The sequence below is a fragment of the Tamandua tetradactyla genome, chromosome 20, assembly GCF_023851605.1.
Source record: "Tamandua tetradactyla isolate mTamTet1 chromosome 20, mTamTet1.pri, whole genome shotgun sequence".
In the NCBI taxonomy this organism is placed as follows: Eukaryota; Metazoa; Chordata; class Mammalia; order Pilosa; family Myrmecophagidae; genus Tamandua; species Tamandua tetradactyla.
The window spans coordinates 744,530-758,519 of NC_135346.1; the positions used below are offsets into that span (position 1 = coordinate 744,530).

At 66.6% G+C, this 13,990-nt stretch overlaps 1 protein-coding gene across 3 annotated transcripts in view; it reads left to right on the forward strand.

Annotated features, from left to right (window-relative positions):
- Positions 1-13,990, forward strand: part of FLT4 (fms related receptor tyrosine kinase 4) — a 36,523-nt gene that overhangs the window by 16,166 nt on the left and 6,367 nt on the right. For all 3 annotated transcript variants that reach the window (XM_077138188.1, XM_077138187.1, XM_077138186.1), the window contains 24 exons: positions 1,035-1,147; positions 1,226-1,388; positions 1,460-1,599; positions 1,686-1,854; positions 1,938-2,055; positions 4,026-4,180; positions 4,274-4,436; positions 5,301-5,424; positions 6,180-6,288; positions 6,982-7,344; positions 7,606-7,752; positions 7,846-7,977; positions 8,089-8,195; positions 8,413-8,548; positions 8,929-9,033; positions 9,247-9,360; positions 9,483-9,571; positions 9,685-9,838; positions 10,337-10,431; positions 10,548-10,670; positions 11,199-11,310; positions 12,141-12,240; positions 12,452-12,557; positions 12,921-13,048. In XM_077138188.1, the coding sequence (XP_076994303.1) occupies positions 1,035-1,147; positions 1,226-1,388; positions 1,460-1,599; positions 1,686-1,854; positions 1,938-2,055; positions 4,026-4,180; positions 4,274-4,436; positions 5,301-5,424; positions 6,180-6,288; positions 6,982-7,344; positions 7,606-7,752; positions 7,846-7,977; positions 8,089-8,195; positions 8,413-8,548; positions 8,929-9,033; positions 9,247-9,360; positions 9,483-9,571; positions 9,685-9,838; positions 10,337-10,431; positions 10,548-10,670; positions 11,199-11,310; positions 12,141-12,240; positions 12,452-12,557; positions 12,921-13,048 (3,265 nt within the window). The remainder of the gene's footprint in view (positions 1-1,034; positions 1,148-1,225; positions 1,389-1,459; positions 1,600-1,685; positions 1,855-1,937; positions 2,056-4,025; positions 4,181-4,273; positions 4,437-5,300; positions 5,425-6,179; positions 6,289-6,981; positions 7,345-7,605; positions 7,753-7,845; positions 7,978-8,088; positions 8,196-8,412; positions 8,549-8,928; positions 9,034-9,246; positions 9,361-9,482; positions 9,572-9,684; positions 9,839-10,336; positions 10,432-10,547; positions 10,671-11,198; positions 11,311-12,140; positions 12,241-12,451; positions 12,558-12,920; positions 13,049-13,990) is intronic.

Below are 13,990 nucleotides of genomic sequence, written 5' to 3' on the forward strand. Positions count from 1 at the left end.
CCATTTTCTCTGTCGTCCCTCCTCCTTCCCCTTCGCTCCTTCTTGCAGGCTGCAGGATCCCGGGGCAATGCCCGTTCTGACGTTTTCATGTTGGGAAGGGGTGTCCGCACTAAAGGGTCGGGGGACGTGACTGATCATCCTGGAGAGGCTGGACCCCTGGGCTTCTGGATTCATCTGACCTGGGAGCCCTCTGGGAATCATAGGTTCCAGGAAGGCAAACTTTTTAATATTGTGAAAGTGAAGGAGTGTTGCCCTCTATTACCTGAGGTTTTGTTTGTATCCATCATGCCTTTACCTCATTAGCAAACAAAGCTCTAGGTGACGTTCATCTCTGACCTGATTTCATGTCTGTGCTGTGGTTATTTGGATGCTAATAATCTTCCGTGAAAAGGCATAATGTAAAATAGCATCCTCACGCTATTGATACTGGTACATGTGCAGAGGCCATGAATTCTGGTGATGAATTCACCAGATGAACAATTCTTTTTTCTACGCACTCGAAATATTTGCTTATGTTTTCAAAGGAAGGTGTAGTGCAGTTCATGCTTGGGGTTTGGAGCCTGCAGGGCTGAGTGCACTGCTTTCTGGTCGCGTGACCCTGTGCATGTTCCTCCGGTACTTTGAGCCCGGTTTTCTCGCTGTGGCGCCGTCAGCTCTGTAAGTGCTAGGGCAGCGGCTGCCCAGTGGCCGCAGTCATGGGCTTGATGGTGGACGCAGCTCGGCTCCACGGAGGGGCAGATCTGACCTTCAGCACTCCTGGGGAATATGACTGCATTTCAGCTGCCTCAGAGTCATTCCACCTGCAAAGACCCTATTTCCAGATACGGTCAGCTTCCCAGGAACGAGGGGCAAGGCCTGTCTTTTCGGGGAGACTCGATTCAACCCAGCGCAGCCGCCCCGTTCCCCGGGGACTGCCAGGGTACCCCGGCCCACTTGAGCCTGCAGGATGTCTGTCACCTGCTCCAGGAAGGCTGGTAGGGGCTGCGCCCCCAGGCCCCGCGCACAGCCCCCCCAGCCCCGCCCTCTTCCCGCAGACCTGGAGCAGCCTTTCATCAACCCGCCCGACACGCTCCTGGTCACCCGCAAAGACTACATGTGGGTGCCGTGCCTGGTGTCCACCCCCGGCCTCAACGTGACGCTGCGCTCGGTACAGCCCCCCTCCCCCCGCCCCGGGCAGGGCAGCGCGGCTCCGGGCTGCGGTCCTGACGGCGTCCGTGTCCCCCAGCAAAGCGCGACGCTGCGGCCCGACGGGGAGGAGGTGCTGTGGGACGAGCGGCGCGGGATGCGCGTGCCGGTGCCCCTGCTGCGGGACGCCCTGTACCTGCAGTGCGCGGCCACCGTGCGCGGCCGGAACTTCCTCTCCAACCCCTTCCTCGTGCACATCACAGGTAGGGCCGCCCGGCCTGGGGTCGCGGGGGCCCGGGGGCTGGGCGCGAGCGTCACCGTGCTGTGCCGGCAGGCAACGAGCTCTACGACATCCAGCTCTTCCCCAAGAAGTCGCTGGAGCTGCTGGTCGGGGAGAAGCTGGTCCTCAACTGCACCGTGTGGGCCGAGTTCAACGCCGGCGTCACCTTCGACTGGGACTATCCCGGGAAGCAGGTGAGTCGCCGGTCCCGCCCCGCACGCCACCCGCCCCGGCGCAGCGCCGTCGGCCCCTCCGCTGACGCTGGCCTCCCCGGGGGCAGGCGGAGCGCGGCAGGTGGGTGCCCGAGCGGCGCTCCCAGCAGACCCACACGGAGCTTTCCAGCATCCTCAGCGTCCACAACGTCAGCCTGCTCGACCTGGGCCCCTACGTGTGCGAGGCCAGCAACGGCGCGCAGCGCTTCCGGGAGAGCACCCAGGTGGTGGTGCACGGTAGGCCGGCAGGGGGCTCTGGCTGCTGGGGCCCGGACCCCAGAAAGCTTGGCCCGGCCTCACCGGGTCTCTCCTGCCGGCAGAAAAGCCCTTCATCAGCGTCGAGTGGCTCAAGGGCCCTGTCCTGGAGGCGACAGCGGGGGACGAGCTAGTGAAGCTGCCCGTGAAGCTGGCCGCCTACCCACCGCCGGAGTTCCAATGGTGAGGGTCTCCCTCGATGCCCTGGGCCCCGGGGGACGCTGGGGGGCCTCAGGGCTCAGTGCAGGAAAGGGGGATTCACTGGTTGCCTCTTAACTGTGACAAGCTCCAAGCCGCGGCTCCGGTGGTGTGTGGCTGGTGAGCAAAGCTGGAGAATTTAGTAGCCCTGACGGTGTCCACTGAGTGTCCACAGGGGCCTCTGCCTTCCCATCCAGACACCCAAGACGTCACGGGGTGCAATCAGTGTTAGGGTGCCCAGCCCGGGCCAGCTCTGAGCAGAGGGCTTCCTGGGGACCGAAGACTGCCGGCCGGGTGCGCGGGGGACCCCCAGCCCAGGAAGGCCCAGCCCTCCCCCCACCCCACCCACATCCCATGGCGGGCACGGAAGGCCACACTTTAACATGAGCTCCGCTGTACAGACAAGGAGACACAAGCAGAGAACAGGGATGGCTTTCCTGCCTGAGTCCCCGTCTCCAGGGACTGGCCCTCTGCCCTGTCTCAGCCGTCAGCCGAGGTCCCTCCCGCCAAGCAGGGCAACCGTTCCGGAAAGGCTGCAGCTGGACTTGGGCGGGGGTGGGGCAGGCATTCTCCACCTGGGGGATGGGCCCTCCCCATGAGGCCGCAGGCTCCGGGACCCCTGGAGGAGACCCCACAGAGCTCCGAGAGCAGGCCCAAGGCTGGCTGTAGCCCCACAGCCTCCTGCTGCAGCTGGGAGCCGGGCTCCTCTACCTGCCGGCAGCACGGCCTCCCAGGTGCAGCTCCCGGCACATCTGGGCCCTTCCCCACCCACAAAGCCAGTACAGCTGACTCAGCATGGGGCTGGCAGCCTCCGGCACAGCACATCCATTCATTCATTCATTTGCACACATGATGGTCAATGAACCCGTGCTGCCTGCTGGGGCCTCGCTACTGAGAAGGCAGTCCTTGCTCTTGGGGGGCTCACAGCTCAGAGATGCACGCCCGACGGGCATGTGCGTAAGAAACTCACATGTCCCAGGTGAGAACAACAGGGCGGGCTGGCTGCTGTGGGGTCTGGGACAGCCATGAGCTGGGTTTTAAGCAGGGACCTGAATGAAGGAGAGCGGGAGGCAGGCAGATATCCAGAAGAAAGCATGCTCCCTGCCAGAGGGACAGCGCCTGCAGAGGCCGGAGGGGAGTCAGCAGGGAAGCAGGGGGCTGGATGGCAGAGCCAGAGCCCAGGGAGGGAGGCAGAGAGGTAGCTGTTGCAGGCCCTGGGAAGGGCTCCAGACCCTGCTCCGTGGGGACGGGCCACAGCTGCTGCCCTGGCACACGCTCTCAGAGGCTGGGAGGAAGAAGGCAGGGCCCACGGAGGGCACTGCAGTTGGTCCCCAAGGCTGAGGCTCAGAGCCCAGGCAAGCCAGCAGGACCCGCTGGGAAGTCGTCATGGCCACGACAGGGCAGAGAGGGCCCAGCAGCTACACCTGGCAGAATGCCATTGTCTCGGTTTGCTAAAGCTGCTGGAGTGCAATAGACCAGAAATGGGCTGGCTTTTACAGTGGGGGTTATGAGGTTACAAATTTACAGTTCTAAGGCCGTGAAAATGTCCAAAGTAAGGCATCAGAAGGAAGGTACCTTCTCTGGGAAAGGTAGCTGGCACCCCGGGCTGCTCTGCCACGTGGGAAGGCACGTGGCCATGTCTGCTGGTGCTTTTCTCCTGGGTTCTGGTTTCCGCAGCTCTCCCCAGACGTTTGGGTGTTTCTCTCGATATTCTCCGGCTTCACTTGCCTGTTTTCCTCTCGTAACGGACCCCAGTGAAGGGTTAAGGCCTACCTTGTATGGGCTGAAAACCAGCGAACCCAGCGGCCCCACCGCAGTGGGCCTGCCCCACAGGGCTGGGTTGAAAGAGCGTGGCTTTTCTGGGGTGCGTCCCAGCTCCAAACTCGCACCGCAGTACCTGGGCCGCAGCAGGGGGTGGCAGCCACTGGGCCACCTGAACTCCCTTCCTGGGCCAGGTACAAGGACGCAAAGGCGGTGCCCGGGCGCCACAGCCCTCATGCCCTGGTGGTCAAGGAGGTGACGGAGGCCAGTGCAGGCATCTACACGCTGGCACTGTGGAACTCGGCCGCCGGCCTGAGACACAACATCAGCCTGGAGCTGGTGGTGAACGGTACGCGTGGGCGGGGGGTGGCGGGGCGGGGAGAGCGCGGGGGCACGACGGTGGCTGGGGGGGGCCGCTGACCAGACCCCTGCTGTGCCCCAGTGCCCCCCCACATCCATGAGAAGGAGGCTTCCTCACCCAGCATCTACTCCCGCCACAGTCGCCAGACCCTCACCTGCACGGCCCACGGGGTGCCCCCACCCGTCAGCATCCAGTGGCACTGGAGGCCCTGGACCCCCTGCAAGGCGCTGGCCCAGCGCAGCCTGTGAGTGCAGCCCCCATCCTTCCCAGAGCCCGCCCCAGACGCCCCGAGCCCAGGCCCTGTTCCCCACTACAGGCCGGACCCTCCTTTGAGCCTGGCAGGCCTGGGCTGGGCACTGGAGCTGGGTCCAACCTCTGCCCGGCCGCCTTGGGGGAGGCCCTGGGATGACCAGGCCAGGTGGTTCTAGGAAGCCCCGCGAGCTCACCCCCGTAACTGGGGAGGACACTGGGATCAGAGAGGGGGTGCGTCTGTCACGGCCCATAGCTGCCCCGCGTTCACCTGCATGGAGGGGGCACAGCAAGCCGCAGTGCTGGCCTGAGGGCACTAGGGAGCCAGTGAGGGTTTCTGAGCAAGGGAGTGCTTATGGGACAGGGGTTGGGGGGAGCGGGACACAAACCCACAGGGGCCGGGGCGTTCCTGGTCAGCAGGGGTGCTGTGAGTCCAAGCTCCCAAGGGACAGGCCTCTCTCTGGCCCACGTGGCTGGCACCACCAGAACGGTCAGGGGGGCGGGTGTTGGACGGGCAAACCCGAGGCGGGCACTGTGGGGGGCCCAGCAGGAGGGAGCCACAGTGGCAGGATGGGGTGCGGGGTGAGGGGGTATGATGGGCTGGACGGGGGCCACAGAGCCCAGCGCCCTGGGCTGCCGTGTGGGCATCATGTGCCCGTCCTGTTGGGGTCGGATGTGTCCACAGGCCGCACGAGGTGGGCAAGGAGGTACAAGATGTCCAGAGCCACAGCTGCACCCCGCACCCTGTCCCCGCCATGCCCCAGGGTTCGCCCCGGGCCTGGCCCACCCCCACGTGTCTTGCGCCCACCCGCGGCTCTCCTGACGCGGCCCTGACCGCCTCTGCCATCCTCGTCCCCAGCCGGCGGCAGCAGCGGGACCGCATGCCCCAGTGCGGGGACTGGAGGGCAGCAACCACGTGGGACGGGCCGAACCCCATCGAGAGCCTGGACACGTCCACGGAGCTGGTGGAGGGCAAGAACAGGGTAGGGCTGCGCTGGCCTGGCCGGGGCTGGCCTCTCCTGGCTCCGACTTGCCTGCGGCGCGTTCCGGGGGTGGCAGCTGAGGGCTGGGGACCTTTCTGCGGGGCCCCTGGGCCTCCGCCCACTCCCCAGACCAGAGGCCGAGACCAGGCAGCTGGGCCAGCCCTGGGCCCCGGGGCCGAACAAAGGCACCCACTTCCTACGGTCACTTCCTGTTTTCCCCGCACACCTCCAGAGCCGCTTCCTGCTTAGGCCTGGCCAGGAAGTGCCCGGCTGGGGAGGGCGGCTGTCCTCGGTGGGTAGGCAGGGCCCAGGGCCCTCTGTCTTCCCCATGGCCCCAGGCTTCCCATTCCCAAGAGGCCAATGTCCTCTGGGTGCCTGGACCAGCCTCTGCCCTGGCCACTATGCTGGGCAGGTGCCCTGGGCAGCCCTTGTGTAGCCCATATGGTGACCGGCTGCTGATCCTCGGGCACAGCTGGACCCCAGTGCCAAGCCGGCTCCTGTTCCATCTGCCACACGGCCACCCACTGAGTGGTCACTGCCTCACACCACCCGTAGTGCTGTCCCTTGGCTTCCCTGGGGAGCCATGTGCCTTTCCTTCCCACCTCCCCACACCTGGTTTCTGTCTCTGGGCTTTAGCCATCTCTAGTGCAGTGCCTCAGTTTCCCCCATCGTTCTGCAAAGCCTCCTTGCAAAAAGGGAGGGTGGTGGTGGTGGCGGGCACAGAGATGAGGCTGGCGCCTGTGCTCTCTGCCTAGACGGTCAGCAGGCTGGTAATCCCCGATGCCAACGTGTCCGCTATGTACAAGTGCGTGGTCTTCAACAAGGCGGGCCGGGACGAGCGGCTCATCTACTTCTACGTGACCAGTGAGTGACCGGGCAGCCTCCTGGGGCTGGCCGCTCCCTATGGGCAGGCCTGAGTGCAGGGTCAGGATGCAGGGAGGGGACACAGGATGAAAGCATCCTAGGAGGCCACAGCAACCCGGGAGTGAGGCCACGTCAGCAGCACAGAACCTGGGCATGCTGTGGCTGGGACAGAGCCTCCCAGCTGCCCTCCGGCTCCACCTGGGCCCTCCCCAGCCTTGGGAACCCCCTGGCTCTTGTGTTCATTTAGCTCCAGGGAGAAGATCTGTAGATTCCTCAGATTTTTCCAATGTGTTGGTGACCTCAGGAAAGCTAAGGAGCCGGGAGGGGACAGTCACTGGGGCAAGGGACAGGACGAAAAGGGAGGGGACCTGGAAGGCACCCCAAGGAAATCCGTGGGGCGGGTGGGGCAGGTGGGGGTGGCCAGGAGGCAGAAGGCGGTCAGGGGAGAGTGGGATTGCACGAAGCTGATGAAGAGGAAAGCGGAGAGGAGGGCACATCCCCAAGAGTCTGGGTTCCAGGGAGAGGCGCCAGTGAGCCATGGGGCCTTCTGGGGGCAGGTGCGCAATGAGGAGACTTCCCGGCTGACTGCGCAGCGCTGGTCCCTTTGTTCAGAGGAGGGGGGCCCGCGAAGCAGCGCCGGGAAAGGCGAGAGCCGGCGGCGCGCAGTGCCACAGCCCTCTCCGCCTCCCGCAGCCATCCCCGACGGCTTCAGCATCGAATCAGAGCCCCCCGAGGACCCCCTGGAGGGCCAGGCCGTGCGCCTAAGCTGTCGCGCCGACAACTACACCTACGAGCAGCTGCGTTGGTACCGCCTCAATCTGTCCGCGCTGCACGACGCGCACGGGAACCCGCTGCTGCTCGACTGTAAGAACCTGCACTTGTTCGCCACGCCGCTGGCAGCCAGCCTGGAAGAGGCGGCGCTCGGGGCGCGCCACGCCACGCTCAGCCTCAGCATCCCCCGCGTGGCGCCCGAGCACGAGGGCGACTACGTGTGTGAAGTGCGGGACCGGAGAAGCCACGACAAGCACTGCCACAAGAAGTACCTGTCCGTGCAGGGTGAGGCGGGCCCTGCTGCCGGCCGGGGCGGGGCGGGGACCGCCGTCTGCGCGCGCCTCGATCCGGGTCGTTCACGAGCTCGGCCCGCGGAACTGCCAAGCCCTCCGCCCCCACGCCCACGAGGCGCCCCGCCTCCTGGTCCTACAATCCTCCCACCCTTGGGTCCCCTTCCCAACCTGGAGGGACCCTTTCGCAGGGTGCCCGCTGCCGTCCCCATCAGCCCCCCTGGAGCATCCCCCTCCCCCGCGTCTCCTCCCCCAGCCCTGGAAGCCCCGCGGCTCGCGCAGAACTTGAGTGACGTCCTGGTGAACGTCAGCGACTCCCTGGAGATGCGCTGCCCGGTGGCCGGCGCCCACGTGCCCAGCATCGTGTGGTACAAAGACGAGAGGCCGCTGGAGGAAGAGTCCGGTAGGCCCTTGGGCCTGGCGCAGCGTGGGCTCCGGGGGCCCTTAAGGCCCAGGCACACCCCCCTCCCCGCCTGAATTCGAACCCCCGCTGCAGGAATCGACCTGGGTGAGCGGAACCAGAGGCTGAGCATCCAGCGCGTGCGCGAGCAGGACGCGGGCCGCTACCTGTGCAGCGTGTGCAACGCCAAGGGCTGTGTCAACTCCTCGGCCAGCGTGGCCGTGCAAGGTCCGCCTCGGCCCGCGCCCCTCGCCCGCCGCCCGCCTCCTTCGGCGCCTCCTCCTGGCCGCCCGCTGCGCGCACCTCCCCTCCCCTACCCGCCCCTCTCTGCCCACTCAGGCTCCGAGGACAAAGGCAGCACGGAGGTCCTAGTTCTGGTGGGCACCGGCCTCATCGCCGTTTTCTTCTGGGTCCTTCTCCTCCTCATCTTCTGCAACATGCGGCGGGTGAGCGCCCCCCGCCCCCTGACCCTGCCCGGCCGGGCCCGCCCTTGAGATAGAGAAAAAGGGGCTTAGCCCTGCCCGCCGTGAGCCTCGTCTGCAGGGAGAGCCTCCGACCTCCTCCAGGCCCTGAGCCTCGCGCGGGCGGCCTTCTGTCTGTCCGCCCTTTAACGGAGCCCAGAGAGAGGGCCAGCGGGCTCCATGAGCTGTCCCCCACCTGCAGCCAGTCCCCGCCGACATCAAGGCGGGCTACCTGTCCATCATCATGGACCCCGGGGAGGTGCCCCTGGAGGAGCAGTGTGAACACTTGCCTTACGACGCCAGCCAGTGGGAGTTCCCCCGCGAGCGGCTGCACCTGGGTGAGGCCCCGCCCCGCCTGCGGAGCCCGCCTTCCTCGGAGCTCCCGCAGGGCGCCCCACCCCCACCCCTGCCTGACCATCCGGGCTGCACCCCCAGAACCACGGCCAGGGCTGCCGGTTCCCAGACCCCTGAGGTCACTTCCTGTGGCCCCCAGCAGCGCGGGCCCCTCACACCTGCCGGGAGAGGATGGGCGCCTTCCTGCCTGGCCTCCCCGCCTCTCTTCCCGCGCCCCTGTGCCTTCCTGTTTGGCAGAGAAGCCCCCGACCTTCCTGCCGCTCCTGAGACCGCCTTCCTGGCCCTCGGGAGGGGTCGCTCCTGCTGCCACCCCCGTGCCGCCCTCAAGGTTCAGCTCACCTGGTACCGGCTCCCACCCCCGCAGGGCGAGTCCTGGGCCACGGGGCCTTCGGGAAGGTGGTGGAAGCCTCCGCTTTCGGCATCAGCAAGGACAGCAGCTGTGACACCGTGGCCGTGAAAATGCTGAAAGGTGCGGGGCTCAGAAGGGCAGGGGATGGCAGGGCTGGTGAGAGGGGCGCAAGGGAAACTGAGGCTCGGAACTAGAGTCTCGCCCGAGATTCTACAGGCCCAGGCAGGAGTCGGAGCCTGGACCCTGCGCCCCAGCCCGGAGCGCGAGCTCGCGGAGGGGGAGGACGGCGGCAGGGGTGGGGTGGCCACCGCCAGGCTCTCGTGTCCCCCACAGAGGGCGCCACGGCTAGCGAGCACCGCGCGCTCATGTCCGAGCTCAAGATCCTCACCCACATCGGAAACCACCTCAACGTGGTCAACCTGCTGGGGGCGTGCACCAAGCCGGCCGGTACCGAGCGCGGCGGGAGAGGGCGCTTAAGCTTGGCCGGGGCGGGAGCGGCACGGGCGGAGCCCAGGTGGGCGGGGAGCCACGGGTTTCCTAGCGGCCAGTCCTACCCTGCCCCGCCCCAGGCCCGCTCATGGTGATCGTGGAGTTCTGTAAATATGGCAACCTTTCCAACTTCTTGCGTGCGAAGCGGGATGCGTTCAGTCCCTACGCGGTGAGTGGGCGCTGCGCCCCGGGGGTGGGAGCTCTGTGGGTGCGCGGTAAGGGAAATGGCCCCTGCGGTGAGCTGCGGGGATTCTCCTCCAAACCCGCTTTGTGCTGCCGCAGGAGAAGTCTCCCGAGCACCGAAGGCGCATCCGCGCCATGGTGGAGGGCGCTAAAGCTGACCGCAGGATGCGGCCCGGGAACAGTGACAGGGCGCTCTTCTCTCTGCTCCTGATGGGCAAGGGTGGGGAGATGCAGGCCCCTCCCCTCCAAGAGGGTAAGAGCCTGGCCTCTCTGTGCTCAAGGTGTCTGGTTAGCACAGTAACAACTCAAGATCAAGGGACTCCAAGATGAGACCACCTAGTGCCACTTGGGAAGGGGCCTTCCCTCAGGCTAGGGCCGGGCAAGGTGCAGGAGCAGAAAGAGTGCACGCATAGCAGGCAGGTGATGGGCTCTGCCTTAGGATGGGAAGATACCTCCATGCAGTTTCAAAGAGACTTTGATTTGAGCATCATGGTCGCATGGGAGGAGGCAATCCAAGCTAAGGTGGCACATGCAGAGGTCTAGTGGTGTGGTTTTCTGGGAGATGGAGTGGAAGTCCCAGAGACAGGAGGCTGCGGGGAACAGGGGTGGTGCACGCCGGTTGCCAGTGCCAGGGGCCTCAGGGCTCAGGCCGGGAGGGATGCCTCAGTCAGGACTGGGTGCACAAAGCTCCTGTGGGAGGTGGGGGTCCTGGAGGGGGCCCCTCCCAAGCCCAGTTCCCTCCCTCGTGCAGCTGAAGACCTGTGGCTGAGCCCACTGACCATGGAAGACCTGGTCTGCTACAGCTTCCAGGTGGCCCGGGGCATGGAGTTCCTGGCCTCCCGCAAGGTGAGCCTCCTGAGAACACCCCAGGCTGGGGGGTGGAGGGTGCATACCTGCCGCAGGCATGGCGGTCGCTGGGAGTGGAGTGGGGGGCTGCTCTGACTGCCCCCTGCCTCTCCCAGTGCATCCACAGAGACCTGGCTGCCCGGAACATCTTGCTGTCAGAGAGCGACGTGGTGAAGATCTGTGACTTCGGCCTTGCCCGGGACATCTACAAAGACCCTGACTATGTCCGCAAGGGCAGTGTGAGTGGCAGCCCCGCCCAGGGGGGACGGGCAGGAGTACCTGTCCAGAGTGGGGGGTGGGGGGTGCCTCACAGCCTCCTCAGGGTGGTGGAGGAAGAGGCAGGTGGGCTGGGAAGATGCATCAGGAGGGAAGGGGGTTAGGGTGACCCCACGCTTCTAGTGTGAGGCCCCAGCGGCTGGAGTTGGTGCACCACAGTGGGGCTGCCGGAGGAAAAGGGGGTGCAGGGGGCAGGCGTGCAGGGACCTCGTCCCCCAGGAGTCTGAGTGGGGGTCTGGAGCTGGAGAGGGGGTGCGAGTGTGCCCCGAGTGTCCAGAGAGGGGCTGGACAGTCAGGAGAGCAGGGGCAGGAGGCAGTGCCTGCACCAGAGCAGCTGGGGGGCGGGACTGGCCTGGGGAGGAAAGGGGACAGGGCAGGGGCCGGAGCGAGAGCTGTCAGAAGCCACAGCTGGGTGTGGCCCGCGGGTCTGCGGCTGAGGGGCTGCCCACGTGCCCGGCCTCATCGGTTCCCCTCACCCCCGGCCCCTGCAGGCCCGGCTGCCCCTGAAGTGGATGGCGCCCGAGAGCATCTTTGACAAGGTGTACACCCCACAGAGCGACGTCTGGTCTTTTGGGGTGCTGCTCTGGGAGATCTTCTCCCTGGGTGAGTGAGGCAGGGGGTACCAGGAGATGGACCTTTGGGCAAGCAGCACGCAGGTGACTCCCAGGGCACTGAGGCCCCCCAACCTCTCCGGCCTGGCCCAGCAAAGGTGGGGCGCCCGGCCCCCCAGGTCCTGGGAAGAAGGGGCCACACCTCACCTGGTTCTCTCTCTGAATCCCCCCCCCCAGCTGAGCCCCTTCCTCGTCTACCACTTGGGGGTCCTGCTCCCGCCCCCTTGGGGTGGGGAGATCCCAGGGTGTGGATGCTCATTCAGCAAGGCCTCCTGTGGACACTTGGGTTGACAGTGAGTCCGCATGTTGGTGTCAGCCAGCTGGGAAGGCAGTGGAAAGTAAAAAAGTAGAAAGTATCATCGGACAGCAACAGGGAGACGTGGCGCTAAGTAGCGAGCCGCAGAGAGCACCACAAGGATGGACTGCTGTGCCCGCTGAGGGCACCGCAGGGCCTCTGAAAAACTGCAGGCTGAATGGGGGGCTGGGGGGTTGAGGGGAGGGGTCGGAGGGCATGGGGTGGGGGCAGGACCACGGGGCTGACATGATCAGGGTGCCGAGCAGTTGGGGGGAGAGAGGGCCAGGGGAGGCTGAACAGGAGGTGGTGGAGATCGCCTGAGCAGCCTGAAAGTCCAGGCCTCGGGACATAAGTGCATTTGGCCAAGGCCTTCCGCGGCCGCTGCTTAGAAAAAGTGTCCTGGGGGGAGGGAAGGGAATCAGGGAGGAGCTGTCCAGCGGTCGGGAGCGACGGGGGAGGGCATCAGGGCCGAGGCAGCTGGAGGCCGGCCCCTGCCCACCCCATGCCATCGTCCCTCCCGCCGTCAGGGGCTTCCCCGTACCCTGGGGTGCAGATCAACGAGGAGTTCTGCCAGCGGCTGAAGCACGGCGCCCGGATGAGAGCCCCAGAGCTGGCTACGCCGGCCATGTGAGTCCCCCCCCAGCCACTTAGGCAGGGGACAGGAGTGGGGGATGATGGTCGCAGAGGGTCATGCAGACACGGCTGCAGGTGTCAACCCTGGGTGCACAGAGGGCACAGGCGAGGGGCGCGGGAGTGTGGAGGAGCATGGGGTGGGGGCGTGGGGTGGGGTGGGGGCTGTGATGGGAACAGCGTCCCTCGACCCGGCTTGCACCTGCAGACGCCGCATCATGCTGAGCTGCTGGTCCGGAGACCCCAAGGCAAGGCCTGCGTTCTCGGAGCTGGTGGAGATCCTGGGAGACCTGCTCGAGGACGGGGCCCAGCAGGTGAGCCCCCCAACCTGTGTCCTGGGGCTCCCCGGGAGCCAGCACAGGGTGGCGCCCAGGCCACCCCGGGGTCCAGTCCTGCGTCCAGAAGCCAGGTGGGAGGTGAGGGCGGAAGGCTGCTGAGGCTGCGGGGGCGGCGCCCCCTCCCCCACCTCCACTCCCCTACCCCGCCCTCCTCACCGGGCAGTCAGCACCTGGGCAGCGCTGTGGGAGTTCCTCACGGGGCATGCAGCAGGCACCCAGCAGCCCCCATGCCCTGCAGCACACGTGAAAGCTGAAGGCTGTGGGGGCCGTTTCCCTGGGAAGGAGCCGGTCGTGCTGGGGGGGTGCCCGGTCTGATGGCAGGCCCCCCACTTCCCGCAGGAGCAGGAGCAGGAGGGCTGCGGGGCCCCTGGTGGCTCGCAGCGCCCGGAGGACGAGGCCGACAGCTTCTCACTCGCATCCACCACAGCGCTGGCTGCCGAGGCCCGCGCCCCCGGCCTGGCTGCCAGGTCAGCCCCCGGGCAGGGCTGGAGCAGGGCAGGGGACAGCGACGTGGGCGGCGCAGAGTTGATCCCCAGCGGCCATCAAGGAAAGGCCAATGGCTTGACCCTCGCAGCCGGCCTGGTCCCCGTGCCCGGTCAAAGAGCTCCCATCTCTCTGCCTGGATCCCAGCGCAGAGAGGGACGGCGAAGCGCTCTGAGTTTGGGGCGAAGCGTCTTCCCTGGTCTAATCCCCCGTTCGGCCCTGGGCGAGTCCCTAGGGCACTGGCCAGAGCTCCGTGGGCAGGGCGGGCACCGGCCTGCATTCCCAGGAGTAGCCTTGTGGGACAACGGTCCCACCCTGAGGGGCGGTTTGTGCTCGGGGGTCTGCGTCCGTCCCAGCTGTCACGGGACATGGGGAAATGTGGGCGCAGAGAGCTGGTTCTCTCCAGGCTCCTCCCTGCATGCGCTCCCTTACACACTCAGGCACACTGTTCACACTTGCCTGTGCACACACAGGCAGCTGGCGGGGGGCTGGGTCCCCGGCATCACCTGGCCTTGTTCACGGAGACCCCCTGGGATGAAGGACCCCGGTCCCTCAGCTCCCTACCCCGCCCGGCACTGCTGGCCACTCTCCCCGGCGTGGACGTGGGAGGTCCTGCCCCGTCGGGCTACGGAGGAGGTGGCGGCCAGGGCGGGCTGCCTGGGGTCGGCGGCTGGGTGCCTGGTGCAGTGTCGGGGGCTGGGCGGCCAGGGGCCTGGGGACTGGGAGCTGGGGGGGCCGGGGGCTGGGTGCCTGGTGCAGTGTCAGGGGCTGGGTGCCTGGTGCATTGTTGGGGGCTGGGGGACTGGGGGCTGGGTGCCTGGTGCAGTGTCAGGGGCCAGGGGGCCGGGGGCTGGGTGCCTGGTGCAGTGTCGGGGGCTGGGGGACTGGGGGCTGGGCGGCCAGGGGCCTGGGGACTGGGAGCTGGG